The 23,014-nt window shown below is 43.0% G+C and overlaps 1 protein-coding gene across 5 annotated transcripts in view; it reads left to right on the top strand.

Annotated features, from left to right (window-relative positions):
- Positions 1 to 23,014, top strand: part of LOC122097518 (kalirin-like) — a 97,534-nt gene that overhangs the window by 36,371 nt on the left and 38,149 nt on the right. For all 5 annotated transcript variants that reach the window (XM_042668083.1, XM_042668091.1, XM_042668097.1 and 2 more), the window contains 10 exons: positions 6,669 to 6,799; positions 10,688 to 10,754; positions 12,775 to 12,878; positions 13,054 to 13,123; positions 13,834 to 13,920; positions 14,602 to 14,694; positions 15,623 to 15,673; positions 16,544 to 16,621; positions 20,001 to 20,186; positions 21,195 to 21,366. In XM_042668083.1, the coding sequence (XP_042524017.1) occupies positions 6,669 to 6,799; positions 10,688 to 10,754; positions 12,775 to 12,878; positions 13,054 to 13,123; positions 13,834 to 13,920; positions 14,602 to 14,694; positions 15,623 to 15,673; positions 16,544 to 16,621; positions 20,001 to 20,186; positions 21,195 to 21,366 (1,039 nt within the window). The remainder of the gene's footprint in view (positions 1 to 6,668; positions 6,800 to 10,687; positions 10,755 to 12,774; positions 12,879 to 13,053; positions 13,124 to 13,833; positions 13,921 to 14,601; positions 14,695 to 15,622; positions 15,674 to 16,543; positions 16,622 to 20,000; positions 20,187 to 21,194; positions 21,367 to 23,014) is intronic.

Genomic DNA, 23,014 nt, shown 5'->3' on the forward strand with positions numbered 1-23,014 from the left:
TGGTCCTTGGGCTTCATCCAAGGGACATGTGTTCACATGTGTCCCCAGTGTTGTCTAGTTATGTGCCCATTGTAGCACCAAGTACCTAGACCCTGAGTTCAAGCCCCAAGACTGGTTGAAAAAAATACAAAACCTGCTGGGTATAGTGGCTTATGCCTGTAATCCTAGCAATTCAGGAAGCAGATCTGAGGATCATGGTTCAAAACCAGCCTGGACAGGAAGTCCATGAGACTGCTATCTCTAATTAAGTAGCAAAAATCTGGGAATAGAGCTGTTGCTCAAGTAACAGAGTGCTAGCTTGAGCAAAAAAGCCCAAAGAGAGCACCCAAGCCATGACTTTAAGCCCCCATCCCCACCCAGAAAAGAAGATGCTCTCAAAGCAATAACATACTTTTCCTTGTCTGTCTGTTAAGGTATTTGCTTTAACAATGGGCCAGAAATAAGGACTCCCTCTGATTTCCCCCATGTGACTTGGTTTTGGTTGTTTCTGCTTTGTGTTTATTTTTTTATGTATGCATGCATGCATGCATGCATGCATGCATGTATGTATGTATGTATGTATATATGTATGTTTCTTCTTTTGTTTGAGACAGGATCTCACTATGTATCCCAAGCTGACCTGAGCTCACCATTTTCTCCCTCAGCCTCTTGAATATTGGAATTGCATGTGTGCACCACCACACCTGTGTGAATTTTTTTTTTGGTCCGGTCGTGGGACCTGATCTCTGGGCCTGGGCGCTGTCCCTCAGCTCTCCAGCTCAAGGCTAGCGCTCTACCACTTGAGCCACAGAGCCACTTCTGGCTTTTTTCTTTTTGCTTATGTGGTGCTAAGGAATTGAACCCAGGGCCTCATGCATGCAAAGCAAGCGCTCTACCACTGAGCCACCTTCTCAGCCCCGCTGTGTAAACTTTAATAAAGCTTTTTTCTAGACCTATCTATAATTCCTGTTACTGACACCCTAGAAAAGTGACTTGGTCTACAGGGTGTGTGTGTGTGTGTGTGTATCTGTGTGTATGTGTATGTGTGTATGTATGTATATGTGTTATGTGTGTATTGTGTATGTGTATATGTGTGTGTATATGTGTGTGTGCGCGCATATGTACATGTATGTGTGTACGTATATACACATGTATATGTACATAAATATATAACTGATAAATGAGAATGATTCTGTGCACTGTTATTGATGTTGACTGTGTAGCTATGAAGGTGCTTTGTAAACTGATAAACAGGAATGGCAAACATTAGCTCTTAGCAACCTCAACTACCTTGTGAAGGACAGGCAAAAAGAATTGTGTCCTGTTTATCTTCCAGAACCCAGTATGGTACTGAGCATGTAGAAACTTCTCTTTGTCTACAGTAGATTGGCAGTTGGGTGCCTGTTGCATGGAAATAGTTTCACAGACGATAGGATCTAATTTTTCTCCTCAACTTTAAGAACAAGAGCTTCTTGGGGCTGGGAAGTGGCTCAGTGGTAGAGTGCTTGCCTTGCATGCATGACGCCCTGGGTTCGATTCCTCAGCACCACATAAGCAAAAAGAAAAAAGAAAGCCAGAAGTGGCGCTGTGGCTCAAGTGGTAGAGCGCTAGCCTTGAGCTGAAGAGCTGAGGGACAGCGCCCAGGCCCAGAGTTCAGGCCCCACGACCAGACCCAAAAAAAAAAAAAGAACAAGAGCTTCTTGGCCATATGAGAACCTAGTGTGTCTTTAATCTGTGGGCCTGTGTGTTCCTTTATCCATTCATCCATCAACAGACATCAGATACTGTCGTTTCATATCTTGGTTATTGTAAATAATGTTATAGGGAATGTGATGGTGCATATATGTATATAGGGAGCTGGTTTCATTGCCTTTGGGTATAGACCTAGTGTTGAGAGAGCTGTATCATATGTTGGCTCTATTTTTAATTCTTTAGGAACTTCCATACCATCCTGTAATGGCTGTGCACTACCAACAGCGTACAAGAGTTCCCTTTTTTCCACACCAGCACCAGCACCCTTGCCTTTCCTCCTTCCCTCCTGTTCTTTCTTTCTCTCTTCCTCCTTCCTACTTTCCCTTCCTCCCTCCCTTTCTCTCTCTTAATTTCTACCTCTACCTCCTCTCTATAGTATGCACTAGCTTCCTAATGGGCATTATATGGAAAATGCTATAGCAGAAGCAGCAGCTAAGAGGTAATGGTTGGCTGGCTTGATGAATGGTGCTGGACCAGCCAACTTATTTGTTGTCTCATCAGACAATGCTTGTTCTCTCCTCAGGAGTTCCATGTTCAATAAATTCCAAGATCCCTATTCTGCATTAGGCTTCGAGATCAACCATAGAACCTTTTTTCTACAGAGTTTGCACCCCAATTCCCAACTACCTACCTGGACTGTTGACACATACAAGTATGACATCTCTTCTTCATGACTACCAGACAGATGTCTTCCCTTTAAAGCCAAACAAAAACAGCTTTTAAATAGTTCTTTTCTGACAAATAAAAACAATTATGGGAGCCAGATCCCAAGGCTCATACTTGTAATCCTAGCTACTCACGAGGCTGAGATCTGAAAATTCAAAGCCAGGTTGGGCAGGAAAGTCCGTGAGACTTACCTCCAATTAACCACCAGAAGACTGGAAGTGGTACTGTGGCTCAAAATGATAGAGCACTAGCTTTGAGTGAAAGAGCTCAGGGATAGCACCCGATCCCTGAGTTAAAACCCTACCACCAAAAGAAAAATGCTCATTTGATGAAATTTGGGGAAAATAGCAAGAACATAAACATAAATCATCATCATTATTATATAGACATATTCACTGTTGAAATTTTGATGTATTTTCTTTTGGATCCTTTTATGAACAATGTAATCATAGTATATTTATATTCTAAGTTCTCTTTTTCTTTTCTATCCTATTGGATACAGTTTTCCAGGTCGTGAAAAAGTCTTTGGAATAGTAAGACTGATCTTTCTAAATCCTAAATCCAGTATGTTACTATCTTGCTTAAACTCTTGTCATTGGTCTTAGAAGGTAAAGTCTCTTCTCAATGCCATGTACAAAGGCTCCTTCAGGTTTGGTCTCTGCACACTTCTCCAGAACTCTGTTTTCACTCCTCACCTCTTCCTTCTCTAATTCCCACTCATCGCAGCTACTAACACACAGTCACTTGCCAGTTCCCTTCTGTTACACACTCCATTCTACCTAGCCAACCTCCCAGGCCCCCTCATGGGCTTTCACCCCATGACCCTTCTCATAGCATTGTCCTATCTGGAATGTTCTTCCATCTCTATATCCAATACTTTCCAGTTCTCAAAATAACTGGCCATCCATATCTACTAGTTCCAAATCTGTGGATTCAACCAAACTGAGATAAAAAAAAATACACAGTGCCTCTTGCACTGAGTATTGAATATGTACAGACTGTTGCTTTTTTGTCATTATTTCCTAAACAATACAGTCTAAAAATGACACATAACATTTATATTATATTAGATATAGTAAGAAATTAGGTGATTGGGGGTAGACAGAAGGATGATCAAAGATTATAAGCAAATCCTAAGCCATTTTATACAAGAGACCTGAGCATCCCTGGATTTGGGTATCCATGAGGGTCCTGGCCAATCCCCCAGGATAACTATACTCAATTCAAGCTTTGCCTTTTTCATGAAATCTTTCCCTTCTTTCTGTAACCCACCGTGGAGCTTCCTTCTCCTTTTCTTCATCTCATGGTACTCTTCTGTCTAGTAGAGCACCCGCTGTGGCATAGACAGTGGAGAACATGTCTCACTCATCCTCCTTTCTTCAGTACTTTCTAGTATTTATCATGTTGTAGATGCTTGATGACTTTTTGTGGAGCACAAATGACAATGCCATGCAAGAATACTTACAGGAACCCTAAGAAAAGGGCGTCTTATTGGTATGTGAACCAAAGATCTAATGACTAAGAAATACATTCCTTAGTTTTTGGGGGAAGAGGGATAGGTCATGGGTTTTGAACTCAGGGCCTGGGCTCTGCCCCTGAGCTTTTCTGCTTTTCTCATTCTACCACTTGAGATTTAGCTCCCCTTCCAGTTTTCTGGCGGTTAATTGGAGATAAAAGTCTTTTCTGGATTTTCTGGCTGATCTGGCTTTGAAATGCCATCTGAGGATCTTAGCCTCCTGAGTAGCTAGAATTACAGGCATGAGTCACTGGCACCCAGCAAGAAATGTATTCTTTTTCATATAACATTGGCTTTCCTCCATATTTTACCACCTATTTGAACTCCAGTTACATTTCTGTTCCCTGCCTTGAACTATCTGTGGGAACTTCTGTCACTCTCTCCTCATCAACTTTGTCTACTTTGTCTACTGTGACTCTTGGCATCCTGAACCCAAGGTGGAACAGAAGTCTTCCTTCACCACCACTGGTTTCTTTCCAGGAGCAGCACCCACAATTGTAGGTCACACCTACTCACCCTGGGTTGGGTCTTAGTATCCCAACTCTAGCACGGTCATCTGGGTCCTCAAAGAGGATATCTGGAATCACTTTAAGTAGTGTAACCAGCCCCAGCATTCCAGGCAGATCACCCAGCACACTGCGTAGCCAAGCCCTTCAGCTCCCTCTCCCCTGTCACTGTACTACCCTGACTCTGTCCTCGAGTCCTCCTGTAGACTCATCTTGGGCTTCTTTGCTTAAAGAACATTTACTTGTAGAACATTTTATATCAGGCAAAATGCTGTAGGACTGATTTCTAACATGACACTGTGGATTCCTCTGAGGTTCTTTATTCTGAAGATGTTTGGGAATAGACCATCCCAACCTCCATTTGTCAAGGTTGGGCCCCTGTAGGCAGAGATTGGATCTGCTTTCTGGGTCAGCCAATAGGACTACAGAACAGCGGCTGCCGCAGGATGATCCGAGAGGGAGGAGAAGTAAAATATACTAATCAAACCCATTACCCACTGGGTCCATCTGCTAGAGAGCCTGTCTCTGGTGATGGCACCAGGGGACATGTCACTGGAAAGCTGCTTGTCCTGTGGCTTGTCAAGCTTTGGAACAGGCAGTCTAATTTCCTTAATAACAGGTTACAGATCCTGTATCTATAAATGTAGCTAAACCCTTCTCGACCTTTCTTTATTTTTAGCCTATATGCTGCTCTGGCTATAGCAGCTTCCCTGGTTGATTACTTGTTCTGTAAATACCTTTATGGGCAAGTGGAAATTTTCTCTCTCAAACTGGAAGACCCTATCTTCTCAATGCTAGTGTTGGTATCACATTCATGTTGGGCCCCGGAGGTACTACTTCAAATGGCGTGGGAGCTGGAGAAGGTTAGTCTCTTTTCTCAATTTAAGTGTTGGGGATTCAAGTCTTAGTGCTCTCCATCTTTTCTCAGATGATGGTCCCCCTCTCGTCTCATTTGCCTTATGTTTTCTATCCCTTCAACGTCTTTCCTGCCTCTGCCTGGCCTAGGTTAAATGACAACAGCTAAAAGAGCTTGTGACAGATACTCCCAAGTGTATCTCATTCAAGACTAAGCCTTTGTTGTTCCTACCATTTGGAGGCACTTTTAGACCTTTCTGACTTCAATGTCAGGATCAATGTTTTCAAAGACTACTAAGCGAAGCCTTTCCCTTTAGCTGCAGTGGCTGCTGTAGTGAAGACTTTGGTATTGTTTGGCTACTCTCTCTTATTTGTTCCACAGTTACCTACCTTGACCTTGCTCTCTAGTCTTACTTTTTGTCTCCATTGCTTCTGTAAGTTCACATAACCAAATGCTAAACATCAATGGTCCTTTTTTCCAGAGCACTTGCAAAAATGTTACACTGGGCCCATTTTGAGTACACTTACTATTAGTGCCAACTACAGAGGGAAAACAGCTCACCATTGTAGAGCATGTTTTTAATTTCACACAGAAATTGTGTAACTATCAACTATATCTTATTCTTTAGAAATCTGCAGAAAGGAAAGATATAGGATCTTGAGACAAAACTGAAGCATGGAACAATTTTAGATATCTCCTGCGAGATCCCCAGTGACCGGCAGATCTGGGATTAGAATTCAGGTTCCTTCCCTCTTGGCTCCTTCTAGAGTACTGTGCTAATTCATCTGTTGGTGTTGTTTTTCCTCATTCCTGAAGCACCTTAATTAGGAGAAATGAGGATTCATAAGTAAAAGGATGCCCCTGATAAATAACCTTAGCAAAGATATCTTTGGAAAAGGCTAAATCTATTGACTCGGTTTTGTTTTGTTTTGTTTTTGCTATTTCCTCTGTACATCTCAGTGTCCCCTTCAAAAGAATTGTAGCTCATTTAACAAAGCATTATTTTACCTCTCCCTACTCTATCTTAACCCTTACCAGTTTGTATTTAATGGTCCTATAGCTGATTTTTTTTCTAACTCTTATCAGCTATAGAATTGCAATGATTAGTCCCCTTCCCACCCACCCCCAGCCTTTACCCAGAGATAAGTCACTGTGACAAGCTTATGTCCAGGCAGTTGGCTGCACATAGATGCCCAGCATGCCCTGATTCCCTGAGCAGGCATCAGTTGGGCTCTGCTGCAAGCGGGTGGATGTCTCTGGTCTCCTGTGGTTCATAAGAGCAATCTGGACTGCTGACTTCCTCAGGGGGCTGTGACTAGGCAGGTGGGATACAAGGCTTCCAAATGACTTCCCAGCATACATTCTCTAAGGCTATTTATTCTTCTCTTTCTAGACTCTAGAAGGAGGGTCCTACAGGGGGAGCTTGAAGGACCCCACAGGCTGCCTGAATGAGGGGATGACCCCACCCACACCTCCTAGAAACCTGGAAGAAGAACAGAAAGCCAAAGCCCTCAGAGGCAGGATGTAAGTGGCTCATCAGAACATAACCTTGTGCAGGGGTACATGTGTGCATGTGTGCATGCATCCGTGTGTGTGTGTGTGTGTGTGTGTGTGTGTGTATGTACATGATAATGGACAGGGTTGAAAGAGAATTAAACAAGAAATTTTTTGTACTATATTTCCACTAATCTCATTCTTTCCAAGTAAAGGTGAACCAGATCTGTACACTATAACACTGATGTACAGATCACAGACATTAAAATCAGGAAAAATAAGCAAAGCCAAGCCCTTTAGTTGCTCAGAAATATGCAAACTAAGCATTTAGGACTTTGTTTCCTAGGAGGTAAAAGTGGAAACATCACAGTAAGAGCCTGGCATCAAAGCAGGACTGTTTCCTAGAGGAGAGGAGCAGTATACTATAAACTCTGTTACCTCAGATTTGTCCTCACAATGTTAGGTTCACGAGGAACCTCCATAACTTGATGAATATAATTGGGGGGTTAAAAATACATCCCCAAGGGGAAATTTCATAGGTCTTCCACAAAGCTGATCCAACCTGTAACATGCCTATAGTCCTAACTACTTAGTTCAAAAGCAAGTTCAGGCAGACAGATCTTAAGATTTACCTCTAATTAACCAGCAAAAAGTTGGAAGTAGTGGCAAGGCTCAAATGTTAGAGCACTAGCCATAAGCAAAATAGCTGAGCAAGAGCAAAAGGCCCTAGTTCAAGCTCCAATATAGTTTCTCTCTGTGTCTCTCTCTGTCTCTGTCTCTCTCTGTCTCTGTCTCTGTCTCTGTCTCTGTCTCTCTCTCTCTCTCTCTCTCTCTCTCTCACACACACACACACACACACACACACACAAAAGAAAGGGGGGAACCTATTCTCTTTAGCCTCTCTAGTGGTTATTAGTTACACTGAGAAGCCAGAGCTGGCATCCCAGTTCTTTGTCAAGCCAAACTAAGTCTCCTATCAGGGAGATATTTACCAGGGAATTGACCTGTGAGGTAGCAGGAGGTTCTAACAAAGCCAATCACCACACCCTTGCCACTTAGATTGAATGGACTTGCGAGTAGTATTTAAGCTTCTCTCCAAACAAGACAAGATCTGATTTTGATATGGCAAGCATCAAAAGTTTGTTGCCTTTTTTACTTGTTATACCCATTTCTTCTCTCTCATTTGATTTTTACCAAACCCTACACTTCTCTACTTCCTGAGCTATCCTGAACATCCAGCAGTAGAGGTACTCATTCCCCTAACTCTATATTATTATTTAACCTGTTGTGCTTTATGTCATGTGTACAGCCAGGGACTCAGTGGTATAGAGAACTGAGACTCATTCAGGAAATGGCAGTAGGTCACAGAAGGGCTAAATTTAAAGAGTTGAATCTTTTCTCCAAGATGAAAGCAAATAGCCATTGGTCCAAAGAAGGAAAAATGTTAAGAATGGACTTGTTTTCAAGTTGTATTGTTGAGCAGCTATTATGTCCCTTCAATGGATAAGACAGACAACAACAAAAGGTAGTCTTCAGTCAGGGCAGTAATTACACAAACAAAATAGAGAGGCAGTGTATTGGGCAATGTAAGAGAGATCAGAAGTGTGGATAAGGCCATGCTGCCATTTGAAATGATTCTGACATTTGCACAAACACCAGAAGAAATTAGCCATAAAGGAAAAGTGTTCTCTCAGAGGGAACAGCCAGTACTAAGGTTCTGAAGGATTTTCTGTGGGAGACCAACCATTCCCTACCATTGTGAAAGAGAGCTATTCGAAGTGGGCCCAGCCTGATAGCACAAAGAATTTCAGTTGAATCAAATAATAACATTTATTTCTAAGTAACTTTGGTAAGAAGTGAACATGGGAAAAGAATTGCTTTATTATCAGTCCATTTGTACCACCTTGAGATGTGTGTATTTAAATCTTCGATGTAACTATTCAGAATCAGCTTTCAGTGTATCCTCAACTCCCTAGATACTCCATCAGCCCTTGAAGGGAAATGATGTAATAAGGCCCTTTAGAAGCTCTCAGTGCAGTTCCCTCCCCTAAAGTCTGAAAACCCTGGACATCCCCCATCCTCCAGCAAGTAGGTAAGGATAAAAATACTGCCTGGAGACAGAGCCCTAGACCTCTTCTCCAGAGGGCCCTCCCAATTCTAAATTCCTACTCTCATTTTCCTGTGGGTTTTCTTTTACCACTCTCTTTCAAGCAATAACTTGGGTCATGCTAAAGATATATCAAAATGCTTCTATTTGGCCTTGCCAGTTCCTTCCTGTGGCCCAAGACACATGATTGTGTGTTAGAGGGAGCGAGCCAGTTGGAAAAGCTGGGCATGCTGATAAAGAAGCATGTGTTCCTTTGCTTCCTCCCCCATTCCCTGAGGCCCCAGACCCCTGGGATTTGTTGGCTTCTCAGTGCGGGACAGAACAGGAATTTTAGATAAATTGTTTCCTGGGTTCAAAACAGTTATAACCCCTGTGCCAGGGCCCTTCTTTCACAGCTCAGAACTTTACCCCTTCTGCTTTTGGGGCCAAAAATATACTTGTGTGGCTCTAGGCAAAACCCTTTCAAATTAGATAATAAGAGTCAAACTTCAGTAGACCACACAGTGCCCTCTGCTCTGTGTATAACCATAGCATTTTATGACTGTCCAGACAGAAGAAGGAGGCTGAGGCTTCCGGAACTTCAAAAACCCCATTGAGCCATTCCCCAGGCAGTAGGCTGCAGTGACAGGCATGGCCTTTGGTCTCTTTACAGCTGAGCTCAAGTCCTGACTTCCCTTCTCATTTCGTGATCTTCGGCAAGTCACCTAATCTCTTCATCTCATGATTTTTTTTTTTTCTGTACCATAATAGGGCTGGAACTCAGGGTATGGTTACTCTCCCTTAACTTTTTCACTCTAAGACTGGTATTCTACAACTTGAGCCACAACCCTACTTCTGGATTTTTGCTGGTTAATTGGAGTCTTAAAGACTTTCCTGCCCTGGTTGAGTCTGAACAACAGTCCTCAGATCTGAGCCTCCTGAGTAGCTAGAATTACAAGTATGAGCCACAAGCACTCAGCGCCATCTCACTATTTTTATTTAGATAAAATAGAGCCTTATAATACCTACCTTGTTAAAAGCATGTGAAAACCCAAATGAAAATAACTAGCACATAGTCCAATGCTCTTAACAGGTAGGAATAATAATAAAGAAACAAAGGGGGCTGGGAAGGTGGCTTGCATGCATGAGGCCCTGGGTTTGCTCAGCACCACATAAGCAGAAAAAGCTGGAAATGGAGCTGTGGCTCAAGTGATAGAGTGCTTAGCATTGAGCTGAAATGCTGAGGGACAGTGCCCAGGCCCAAAGTTCAGGCCCCATGACTGGCAAAAAAAAAAAAAAAGTTGAGTGTGGAATATCTGCAGTGAACCTTTCTGGACTTGACTGGGGATTTCCCCAACTGGTTACCATGAGCACTTATCTATCTAAAGAACTGCAAATTCTATAATGTGAAAGCTGCATGTTTGAAGACTTAAAGGCTTAAGAAGAATGGAGCCAAAATGAAGGAATTGAAGTCTCCTGTTATCTCTTGACCCCAAGGCTTTCAGAACTCAGTTTTGCCAAAGTACTTATCATTGTTTCTGCCCTGTGTCTGTCTTTAAAGGGAGAACATTCATAAGATTGGAAAGAGATTTCAGGGCAATGAGAGGCCTTCTTGCCATGTCATTCAGGAAAGCCGTCTCTGGGCTCTTGCGCTCAGCTCTTCAGTGGGTTCCTCCATCCAGTCAGTACCACAAAGTACCTTTCTGGATGTTAAATGAGGGTCTTTGGGCTGATCTTTTCATAAGTTGTCTAAGTTTCCTGTGCTCTTGAGTGTAAAGATTTCTTGCCTGATGGTGGAGAGGAGTCCTCACTGTCCTTAATCTCTTGCCCAGGTTTGTCCTGAATGAACTTGTACAGACAGAGAAAGACTATGTCAAGGACCTGGGGATTGTGGTGGAGGTAAGTGAATGGTTCAGAGTTCATCTATACTCATCCAACCAGGAGCAGATAGGACACTGCCTGAGCTGGGGTGCTTTAGCTTCATGGCTATGACATTCTACTCTGTCAGGATATTTACAGAAGTGAAAATAAAAGATGATGTAACTTGAATAAAAGATGTAAGCTTTTTTTTCTTTTCTCCTTGAAACATTGAAAGGGGGATAGAGGGGCCCAAATGTTACAGCAAGCTCTTGGTTAGAATCAATGCCACTTCCTTTTGTTTTTAGTGACCAAGTTACTCTCATAAGTGGCTATTTGGTATTTTACCATGGGGACGTATACATTTCAGTGCTGTGACCATCATGGACACAATCCAGGTTACTTCTAGTGAAATCCTGGGTCTTATTCATTTATTTAGGCTTTTAGGAGATAGTTGTTACTACCAAGAAGACAAAGCTAGCACTAGTGGTTCATATCTGTAATCGTAGTTATTCAGGACGCTGAGAGCTAAAGATTGAGATTGGAAGCCACCCCACAGGAAATTCCCTGAAACTCGTATCTCCAATTAATCAGCAAAAATCTAAAAGTGGAGCTGTGGCTCTAGCCTTGAGTACAAAATCTCATGGACTGCACCCAGGCCCTGAGTTCAAGTCTCACATACACACACACACACACACACACACACACACACACACACACATACAAAGTACTACCACCCCCAAAAAAGACAAAGAAAAAATAACCTCTTTGTACACTACTTAATAACAATAAGAATGAAGCCACCAACAAGCAAAAGTGAGTGGTTGGTTAGTAGTCACCTTGTACATGTTCACAGAATTCACTTTAGAGAGACTTAGACACTTGGTTTCCGTGAAAAAGCCTCACAAAGTAAGTGGATAATTTAGGTGGCACAGAGCCCTATTGTTATTTATTTATTTATTGCCGATCCTGGGGTTTAAACTCTGGGTCTGGGGTCTGTCCCTGAACTCCTTTTGCTCAAGCCTAACACTCTACCACTTGGGCCACAGTACCATTTCCAGCTTTTTCGTGACTAATTGGAGATGAGTCTCATGGACTTACCTGCCTAGGGTTGTCTGTGAACCATAGTTGTTAGATCTCAGCCTCCGGAAGCTGGGATTACAGGTGTGAACCATCAGTGCCCAGCTTGTTAGTCATCTTTAAAGAAAGAATTCTCAGTATAAAAATTGAATTCTTAGTGTCTAAATTGCCTGCCAGTTCCAGTCACCCATAAGTCCAGCCTATGAAATCTGCTGAGTTAAGGATTTTATATTTGCCTATCCTGAACCTTGGGTGAAGAAACTAACCTGGTCCACAGGGGATCTGAATGTCAAATTATGGATGGTTAATTTCACTTCCATCAGGGGATGGAAACACTTGGCTTCTGGGGGTAGAGGACTGGGGAATCTGGAGACTGAGAGACTGCCATCTCAGGAAGTCAGATATCAGCATGATGATAAGTTCTACATGGCCTGTTTCCTGGATGTTCTCATCTGCCACACATAATGCATGCTACCTGTACAGCCGTGAAACCTGATTTGAAAGCTGAAATGAAATTACAAATTAATGCAATAGCCAAAAGTATTAGCATATTATCACTTAACACATGTGAGTCTTTAACAATATGACTAATTGGGATTAGGAGAAAGAAGCACAGATGATTGTCTCTCTTCTTGTTCTTTCTCTTTTTTTCACATATATATATATATATATATATATATATACATACATACATACATATATATGTATTTCCGTATATTTGCAGTATTAAGGAGGGAGCCCAGGCCTTTACACATACTAAAGTTTTCTCCCAGAACTACACCCTGTTTTGCTTTCTTAAGGGACCTGGAGACAAATACAGAAACCTAGAAACTTGAAAGTTTCACCCCTCATTCTGCCCAAGGTCTAAGTCCTAGTTGAAGAGGAGAAATCCAATGGCACTTGCCCTTAGAGTTTTGTGTAGGGCCTAGCCCAACACTTTCTCCCAAAAAGCCTCTACTGACCATTGCCTTTGTTGCTGCAGGGTTTCATGAAGAGAATAGAAGAGAAGGGGGTCCCAGAGGATATGCGAGGGAAGGATAAAATCGTGTTTGGGAATATCCACCAGATTTATGACTGGCATAAAGAGTAAGTGTTCATGCTGCCCCAGGGTCAGGAGTCTGCCACTATGAGTCCTCTTCCTCTAGTGTATGTACCTAAAGGGCAGAGCTTGAGGGGAACTTCCTCACCTGTGGCTCATCGGTGAGATGATAACAGTTCTGAGTGGTGTGGCTTCCTTCTCTTATCCCCTCTCTCCTTCTAGTTTCTTCCTGGCTGAACTGGAAAAATGTATCCAAGAGCAAGACAGATTGGCCCAGCTGTTTATTAAACATGTGAGTGTTACCCTCTCCCGCTCTACAGCCTCCTCATATACATCTCTTTTTTTTATTACCATACCTTAGTTATACAAATGGGGATTTTATTATGACCTTGCCACTCAATATAAACCCCTTATATCAATCTCGCTCCTTCTATCATTCTCCTTTCTCCTTTCCTAAAACAATTTTAACAGGTTTTGTTTTTTCTATTTTCATACATGCAAACAATCTGCTTTGATTATATTTCTTGGTTGCATTCTTTTTTGTTTTCAAGTAGCGTTTTTGTTCAGTGCTGGCACTCTACCACTTGAGCCATACCTCCAATTCCAGCTTTTTCCTGGCTAATCAGAGATAAGAATTTCATAGCTTTTATCTGCCCAGGCTGGCCTTGAACCATAATCCTCAGATCTCAGCCTCCTGAGTAGGTTAGGATTACAGGTGTGAGCCACCAAGGCTCCACTTGTCATGAACATTCTTAAATTCCTTCTCTCTTCTGCTCCTTCTGGACTTGCCTGCCTTCTCACCTCTCTCTAAGGATTTTTTTAAACCTCCTTGACAATCTGAAAAGTAGACTTTTGCCTACTACACTTACCTTATGTCCTTAATGTTTAATTGCCTTGGAAGATGATTGGTCTTCCCTATACAGCCAGCTCAGCAGTCTAAGGATGAGCAAAAGGTCCCAATGCACCTGACTGTCTGGTGTCTTCCTTCTCTGTCTGTCTCAGGAGCGGAAGCTGCACATCTATGTGTGGTACTGCCAGAACAAGCCACGCTCGGAGTACATCGTGGCTGAGTACGATGCCTACTTTGAGGTAAGCTGCTCAGGCTTTGCTAAATAATTGGGGAAAATGTAGGCCGGGACAGCCACATTCAGACATACACAAGGGGCGTATCTGTGCATGGGCACCTGCTCCCCAGCACTGTTGACCCTTCATGACAGAATTCCCTGCCTCAACAGAGCCATAGGTTTCTTGGCTCAGTACCCATTCACAGCTCTGGTCCTTTGCAAAACAGACTTGTGCACACACTCTTTCTCACCAGTCCCCCAGAACTGCTTGCTGAGGGTCATTCCCTTGTTTGAGGAACTACCGTCACCACCTAGAGGTTTTGTCCAATACCTCCAACTATGAGTGATTGTTCCAACCTGGAAGGATTGACTTTATTGGTTGGAGAAGTGACGCCTTCCCTTAGAGGTGAATTTAGGACCCAGACTTGTAAGCCTGTTTTATCCTAGGGGAACTGCTTCCCTGCCCCTGCCCTAAAGCAAAAGAGAGAACAAAGTTCCTGTTCCAGACTGTCTCCCAGGACCAGGTTCTGACAGTGCTTGTTGTGAAAGAAGGCCATGGCGCCGGTCATGCACTGTTCATGACAGATGAGCAGTGCTGTACTCAGTTGTGTGTTTTGTGTATCTCAGACTTTTCTGGAAAACATGACCTGCCATGCCTGCCCTTAATTTTTAGCTTCATTTCTAACACAGTACCTTTATGTTTTAGGAGGTAAAACAGGAGATAAATCAAAGGCTGACACTTAGTGACTTTCTCATCAAGCCTATTCAGAGAATAACAAAGTACCAGTTGCTCCTCAAGGTAAGAAGCTAAGAGCCTAAGTCCATACCAGAGAAGTGTCTCCTCAGGCCAGAGCCAGTGAGCTTGTGCTCTGATTCCGTCTCCACTCTAGTTCTGAAGGGCCTCAACTAGTGAGGCAGGAATGGCTTTCATCTCACCTACTGGTCACTGTCAGCTATGTGCCCGGGAAAATTGCAAGGCTCTCATTTCTGCCCTTAAGGTTGCTTGTTACTTGATTTTCTTCCTTCAGTTAACTTCTTACTTTATTATAGATGATACCTTTAAAAACTAAAGAATAATAATAACATAAAAACAGAGTGGAAAACAAGGGAGAAAAGAAGGGAAGGCAGGGCCCTAGAAACATTAGATGAGGACTACCTAGAATTTTTATTTATTTATGTATTTATTGGTTTATTGGTACTGGGATTTAACTCAAGACCTGGTACCTGCTAGGCAAGTGCTCTACTACTTGAGCCAAGCCCCAGTCCCTTTGTTTCTAGTTTATTTTCCAGATGGGTTTTTACACTGGATTTTCACAACCTTGTTCCAAACTGTGTTCATCCCACCTCCTAACCAGGATTATAGCTGTGAACCACCACACCTGGCCCTCGATTATATTTCAAACAATAGCTTAATTTGATATTTCTTCTAGAAACATGAGACTAAATGGAAGAGACTGACTTGAATCTTCTTTTCCCATCTTGTCTTAACTTACTCCCCACTTCCTTTGCCCCTTTTCTTACCTAGGTTAGAAATTTTGAGTATTCTGTGGTTTTTCTCAATATCATTGTGTCTACTACAGCTCATAATTTTATTTATCAACTACTACAAACAATTGCCATCTCTACGGGGAGGGGAAGTCTTTGGGGGCATTGTTGCATTTTTATGATAAGTTTTTCTAGTTCTGTGGCTAGTTTACTAACTGATTTTGCCCTTCCCTGCTTCCCAGGACTTCCTGAGGTACAGTGAGAAGGCTGGTTTGGAATGTGCAGATATTGAGGTGAGCTTTCTGCTTGCAGTGCTTGCTGTTCTTAGGGACCATGCCAATATGATTTTGTCATTAAAGAAAAAGACTGTCTTGGAGGACTGAAGGTCCAAGGTAACTCCCTTCAAACTCAGCAGTATGATGAATAGTGAGTGCTAATCAGCACAGAGTATTTTCTAGAACTTGGTTAAAATTTGAGAATTCTGTCCTTGGCTAGCCATGAATCTAACCTCAGTGGAATTCTTCTGGTGGTGGCAGGTGATCTGTAGTGAAAAGGGGTGGTATTTGACCCCTTTACATCCTGCAGGGATTGGGTGAAATTTCAGGGATTCAACTTGCATTTTACCGATGACTCCAAGTATTATTTGACTCTTAACATATAAAGAATTCCATTTTCACTCCCTCTTCCACACCTAAGTGAAAGTCTTTGTGCCACCATGGGGATTATTTTAAGCCAAAGAGGTTGCAGCCATTCTGGCAGGTTATTTTAGGTCAGAATCTCTAATATTTCTGGCAAGGCTCTTGCTTGGGCACAGTAGAAACAAGAAAAGAAAGGAAATAGAAAAAATGGAAGAAAAGAAAATAAGCCAGTGCCCAGTGGTTGGAAAACTATGAGCTGGGTAACATCCTCTCCCCACACCCCCTGCCCCCTGCCCCACGTGGGTCACTGATAGACATGGAAGCCTGTGGTAATGGCCACCAGCCATGGCCCCTGACCCTCACCTATTAAAAAATAAACCTCTCCCAGTCCTCTGATAGTAGGCTGGCATCTGATGTCTTCTCCTCAAATAAAGGAGGTGAGGTTCCTGTCTTCCAGCCCTGCTTGCCATGAGTTTCCTGCTGGTTACTGCACCTCCTTCTGAGCGACTGTGTCTTTCCTCACAGAAAGCTGTGGAGTTAATGTGCCTTGTTCCCAAACGCTGCAATGACATGATGAATTTGGGGCGCCTGCAGGGCTTTGAGGTGAGTCCTGAGGAATGCTTCTGAGCCCTCTCTTCTTGGTAATGGGAGTCCAGGCTAGTGAGACCTTTGGAGCCCTGTGTCTTGTCTACCCTGTCCAAACCCTCTGCTTTATAGGGCTGGGACACGTATCTATTTAGAAAGTACACTGGTAGGACAGAAACAGAGCCCTTGGCCAAACTGGAACTAGAATTCAAGGAGGTTGGAAAGTCCATAGTTCTTTATAACTGTTTGAATCCAACAATGACCTCTTCCCTCTTCCATATTGATTGAGAATGGGGGGATGTGAGGCATCGCAGAATGGGGCAGGTGTTTGAATGGGAATGTAAACAGTTTTTTTTTCAGAAGTTAGTTCTGTTGACCAGGTTTTTATAGCGACTGAATTTTTAAGTACTGACCATCTAAAACTTTAAACCATCGTAGGACACATTCCTGTCATTTGAAGAGAGGAATAAAATCTTAAGAAGTGAACATACCAGTTCTCAGGGCTGTAATAACAAAGTACCATAAATTGGACAATTTAAGCTCCAGAAGTGTATCTTCAGTTCTGAAGACTAGAAGTCTGAAATCAAAGTATTGTCAGGGATGGTTCTTCCTGAGGCCTGGGAGAGAAGGACCCATTCCTGGCTTTGCCCCATGACGTATCTGGGACATCTTTCTGATCTCATGCTGTTCTCCCTGTGTCTTCACATCTCTTCCTTCTGGATAAGCCTGTATCCAAATTGTCCATGTTTTTAATAAGAATATCAGTCATAGTCTGTTAAGCCTAAAGACCTCCATCTTCCAGTAAGGTCACATTCTTGGAGTGGGGAATGATGGAGGTCACTCTTCATTTCATAACAGTGAAACTTGTGAGAACAAATCCACTTTCCTGAGTTATACTTACTAAGTGACTGTCATTAGTTCATGTCATAAATTAATTGAACATTACATTTTGAGTATTAGTATGATAAAACTGCAGCTGACGTGTTATAGACAGGAAGATAATCCTATTTCCCATTATTCTTGCAACCTACTATTTCATGTTTTTTGGAGAGCTGAGATTCCTAAAAGTTGAAATAATTAAGAAATAATTCTCTCTCTCTCTCTCTCTCTCTCTCTCTCTCTCACACACACACACACACACACACACACACACACACATAGAAATAAACTAGTAGAGGTTTAAGAAAGGGGTAAGTAAAGTTAGAAGATGTTGGATATATTCGGTGTGTGTGTCTGTCTGTCTGTCTGTCTGTCCAGTTGGGTTGTCTTTCTTGCCTTTTCAAGCCTGGCCCGTGGGTCCTCATTAGGTTTCCATGCTTTGTGGTGATAGGCACTGGGGGGCAGGAGGGGGAAATCTTTGTTACTATTGGTTTTCATAGATTTCTGGCTCTCCAAGAGAGATCTGAAGTATTAGCATAAGCAGAGCTACTTCCAATTAATGAATTTTGAGCTCATGTGTGATTTCTCCTTAGTCACACTGAAGGGATTTTTATAGGTGTGCCTTTGTTATTATTCCAAATCTGAGGGTATTGTGAATAAATCAAGTATTCCCTCTTGCTCTTCAACCTTGAAGGACCCATGTTTTGAATCTGGCTTGGCTTTCTCTGTGTCTCTGCAGGAACTGACTGCTGACAGGAAGAAAGGCATTGGTTTGTGCGCTCTGACTCAGAGCTCTCTGACTCAACTTAGACTTCAAGAGCATGTGTGTGTCCATATAAGACAACACCCAGGAGTGTGCAATTCTTTTGTGTGTGTGTATGTGTGTGTGTGTGTGTGTGCGTGTGTGTCTCTTTCTCCCTCTCTCTGGCCAATCCTGGGCCTTGAACTCAGGGCCTGGGCACTGTCCATGAGCCTCTTTGTGTTCAAGACTAGCCCTCTACCACTTGAGCTACAGCACCACTTCCAGCTTTTTGTGAGCAGCTTATTGCAGATAAGAGTCTCACATACTTTTTCTGCCTGGGCTGGCTTTGAACCGCTACCCTCAGATCTCTGCCTCCTGAGTAGCTAATATTACAGGTATGAGTGACCACCACCACTCCTTTCCCCATCCCTTCTTTTCTCTTTTAAATCAAACCACTGTGAGAATCTGCTAATTGTGAATGTGGCTTCCCTAATGCACACAGGGAGAAGTTCTCGTTTTCCCTCTTCCCAAAGCCTCTGCCTTTCCCTGCAGCACTGGCTGCCTATGCCCCATGATGAGGTTCTTGTGTAATATTAATAGAACTTGTAGAGCTTTCCTGGCTAGCTGGTCATTGGCTTAATATTAACTTTGGACCAGAGTAGAGATAAGCCTGTTTGGCTCCTGACCTTGGCTGTAAGGAGCTCTGATCTAAGCAGAGGGCAGGCATTTCTAAAGAACACACAAAAGAAAAATGACCTCTCAACCAGGTAATGTTTGGGATTAGGTATCACATGCAGGAATGTTTGCACTAAAGACCAAAAGTCATCACCCACCAAAGAATGTGTGCATTTCAGAGGAGGCCCTCTGATTACTCTCCCAGGTGGCAGGGTTTTTTTTTTATTACAACACAATAAAAAAAAAAAAAGCAAGGCATTCTAATAGTTTCTGTGAAGACTTGCTAGGTGTGGCATATTTATTCCCTTTAAAGATGTCTCTAAAAGTCTCATTAGAAACGGGCAAAGCAACTATGTTCTTCCACCTGCAATGGCTAATGTGTAGCTCATGGTAACAAGGTAGCTGGAGTCCTTTTAAGAAGGATCCCAGGACTCAGAAAATATCTACCAGTTTATAAAATAGGCAACCCTGTCTAGAGTGTCCCTAACTTTACCTGTTGGTCTTCACAGGAGACTAAGATTTCAAGATATCCTCATCCTAACCAATAGAAAAAGGAGAGGGGCAGGACTCATCAGCTTATTTGAGAGCCTCCCTGTATTACTGCCCTTGGCTTATAAATTGGTTCCTGGTTCTTGGCCATGAGGGCACCCCAGGTCCTTGGCTCATGCCACTAGGGAGCCAAATAGGTACAGTGCACAGAGCTACAAGGGTTGAAAGGCTACTTCTAGTTCCAAGTATCACTTAATTTCCATTTTTTACTTAAAAAAATGAATGTCCAGGGTAATTTGCAATTCCTTTTTAGGTAATTATTCTACCTTCCTCTGGATTTTTCTGGAGCTCTTTTTTTTTCTTTTGTTTTTAGTGGTTCCTGCTCCTCCTTTCTGTTTTTCTCTAGAGCTCTTACATGAATAGGAAAATGGTTGTGGTGTCCCTGGACATGTGGATGGATCTCAATTCAGTATCTTACTAGAGTCCCAAGCTTTTTGGTGTGTCATATCTGTTGCTCACATCCCCAGAGGGGAAGATCATGTGGCTTGAGAAGGCTGAAGCTGTCTCCCAGCTTCACTGACTTTTCTGGGCCTCTCTCTCTCTCTCTGTCAGGGTACCCTGACTGCCCAGGGCAAGCTTCTGCAGCAGGACACGTTCTACGTGATTGAGCTGGATGCCGGCATGCAGTCCCGGACCAAGGAGAGACGTGTATTCCTCTTTGAGCAGATTGTCATCTTCAGTGAACTGCTCAGGAAGGGCTCCCTCACCCCTGGCTACATGTTCAAGAGGAGCATTAAGGTGAGGTGCTGATGGGAAGAGCCAGTCTCTCAGAGATGCTTCTCTCCCATGGGGCGGGGGAGGACCCAGAACCTTGGCCTAAATAACCTGCCGTTGTGAAGGCTGAAGGAGCAGCTGTGATCAGGCTGAGGGCCAGTCTCCAGCATGATTCTGCATGTTCCTATAGACAAAAGTCAGAGTATTTACTGATAGATCCAAGGCACAATTTTGAAAGTTCTCAAATAAAAACTTTTAGGTACAGCTGGGCACGAGTAGCTCACACCTATAATCCTAGCTACAAGAGGTCTAAGATCTGAAGATCACAGTTCAAAGTCAGCCTGGGCAGAGAAGTCCATGAGATTATTATCTCCTATTAACTAGCAAAAAGCCAGCCAATGGAGGTATGGCTCAAGTGGTAGAATACCATCTTTAAGCAAAAAAGCTCCAGTACCAGCACAACTTTTTTAAAAACAATTTTTTGAGGTACAGTAATTCGTTGCTGACTTTTTTTCTTTTTAATCAGTTGTGGGACTTGAACTCTGGGCTTGGGTACTGTGTCCCTGAGCTCTTCAGCTCAAGGCAAGCTCTCTACCACTGGAGCCACAACACCATTTCCAGTTTTCTGGTGGTTTAATTGGAGATAAGAATCTCCTGAAGCCGGGCACTGGTGTCTCATGCCTGTAATCCTAGCTACTCAGGTGACTGAGATCTGAGGATCACGGTCCAAAGCCAGCCCAGGTTTATCTCCAATAAACCACTAGAAAACCAGAAGTGGCACTGTGGCTCAAGTGGTAGAGCACTTGCCTTGAGCTGAAGAGCACAGGGATAGCTCTCAGGCCCAGAGTTGAAGCCCCACGACAACAACAACAAAAAAAGACTTTTGTGCCCAGGCTGGCTTTGAACCACAATCCTCAGATCTCAGCCTCCTGAGTAGCTAGAATTACAGGTGTGAGCCACCAGCGCCCAGCTAGTTGCTGACTTTTTTTTAAACTACATAAACATGAAAAAGATGAACTCATTTTCTTTCAGATGAATTACTTGGTACTGGAGGAGAATGTGGACAATGACCCCTGCAAATTTGCACTCATGAACAGAGAGACTTCTGAGAGGGTCATTCTGCAAGCTGCCAACTCAGACATCCAGCAGGCATGGGTACAGGACATAAACCAAGTCTTAGAAACACAGAGGGACTTCTTAAATGGTACGTGCTGGACCTTGTCCCCTTTCAGGGGACTCCATACCATTCTCTTTTTTTGTCAGTTGTGGGGCTTGAACTCTGGGCCGAGGCACTCTCCCTCAGCTCTTCAGCTCAAGGCAAGTGTTCTACCACTTGAGCCACAGCACCACTTCTGGTTTTCTTGTGGTTTATTGGAGATAAGAGTCTCACAGACTTTTCCTGCCCAAGCTGGCTTTGAACCACGATCCTCAAATCTCAGCCTCCTGAGTAGCTAGGATTACAGGCATGAACCACCAGTGCCCAACCTTCATACCATTCTTAAGCCTCATGGAGACTAAAGAGACTAGACCACACTTTATGTGGACTCCAACCTTTTAGTTTCAGAAACACACACTAGAATTCTTCTAACCCTAAATACATAAATGGAACAGATAAGATAGGGTATAAGAAAGAAGTCCTGTCTTTCTGATAGAAGAGGAATTCTTTTGTATTCTGTGCATAGCTATGGCCTCCACTACCAGCTGGTGATAATTTTGGCAATAGTGTGAGTTGTGCACACCCTCTGTGTCATAGGGCCAGCATTAGTGAAACCTGTTTTTCCACTGGAGGCTGATGGCTGGTCCCCAAAACTTTCCAGTATAGACTGATGATTATACAGAGAATGTAGCTCTCCAGGGACCCTATAGGGGTCCCCTAAGAAGTTGAGACTAGAGTTGCTACCTTGTTTATGTTTGGTTTTCACTCCTGCTGGGATTTCTTCATATTGATTTTAGCGTGTGAAAGGAGATATGCAGTTTTAAATGAGTGCTGATCATCTGAGTTGGTAGGATCAGAAATCTATGGAGCCAAGATGGAGCTTGAAGTTGAGACCTAAAGGAAACCAGTAAGGAAGTATATCTAAAGACTCAGCAGCACATGTCTGCATGTGTATACACACACACACACACACACATATATACATGTTCACACATTCACACACACACATTTAGACACACACACATTTAGACACACACACACAGCTACAGATGCATCAACCCTTGCCTATCCTGAAATCTGTACTATTTTAACACATACTCACATATTTTAACACATACTCACATATACCTGCACATGTGTGTGCACACAGGACCACCATAGATGTCTGATCTCTTCTTAGCAATGCAGTACTGAAGATTGTAGTGTATGCACTCACGCATACATGGGTATACAGGGTCATCCTTGGGTGCATCCCTTCTTTCCTGTACTGAGATCGTACAATGTGCCCTTTATCCTTGCACATGTACACACTCTCATGGTCCCTCCTTTGGTCTGTCACCTCTTCGTGCCAATACAAGGATCTTGACTCCTTTTACTGCCACAAATAGAGCATGTGCCAGGTGTCTATCATGGAAATGAGTGCTATGGGCAAAAGTAAGTAATGACTTCCTAATCCAGGTCCTTGGGCAAAGGACTCACTACACTGCAGTGTCAGCTTACTTCATGGTAAGAAATTTGACACGTTTTATTTATTTACTTATATATTTATCTATTTTGTGCTAGTAAAAGGAAGGGAGGGGAGGGGAAAGGAAAAGAGAGGAGAGAGGGAGAGAGGAAAAAAGGGAGGGAGGTGGAGAGGGAGAGGAGAGAAGCATACTATTTTCAATTGGTTGAGCATAATTATTTCATACAACCA

Source organism: Dipodomys spectabilis, unplaced genomic scaffold, assembly GCF_019054845.1.
Source record: "Dipodomys spectabilis isolate Male_0828 unplaced genomic scaffold, ASM1905484v1 ptg000017l, whole genome shotgun sequence".
Lineage (NCBI taxonomy): Eukaryota > Metazoa > Chordata > Mammalia > Rodentia > Heteromyidae > Dipodomys > Dipodomys spectabilis.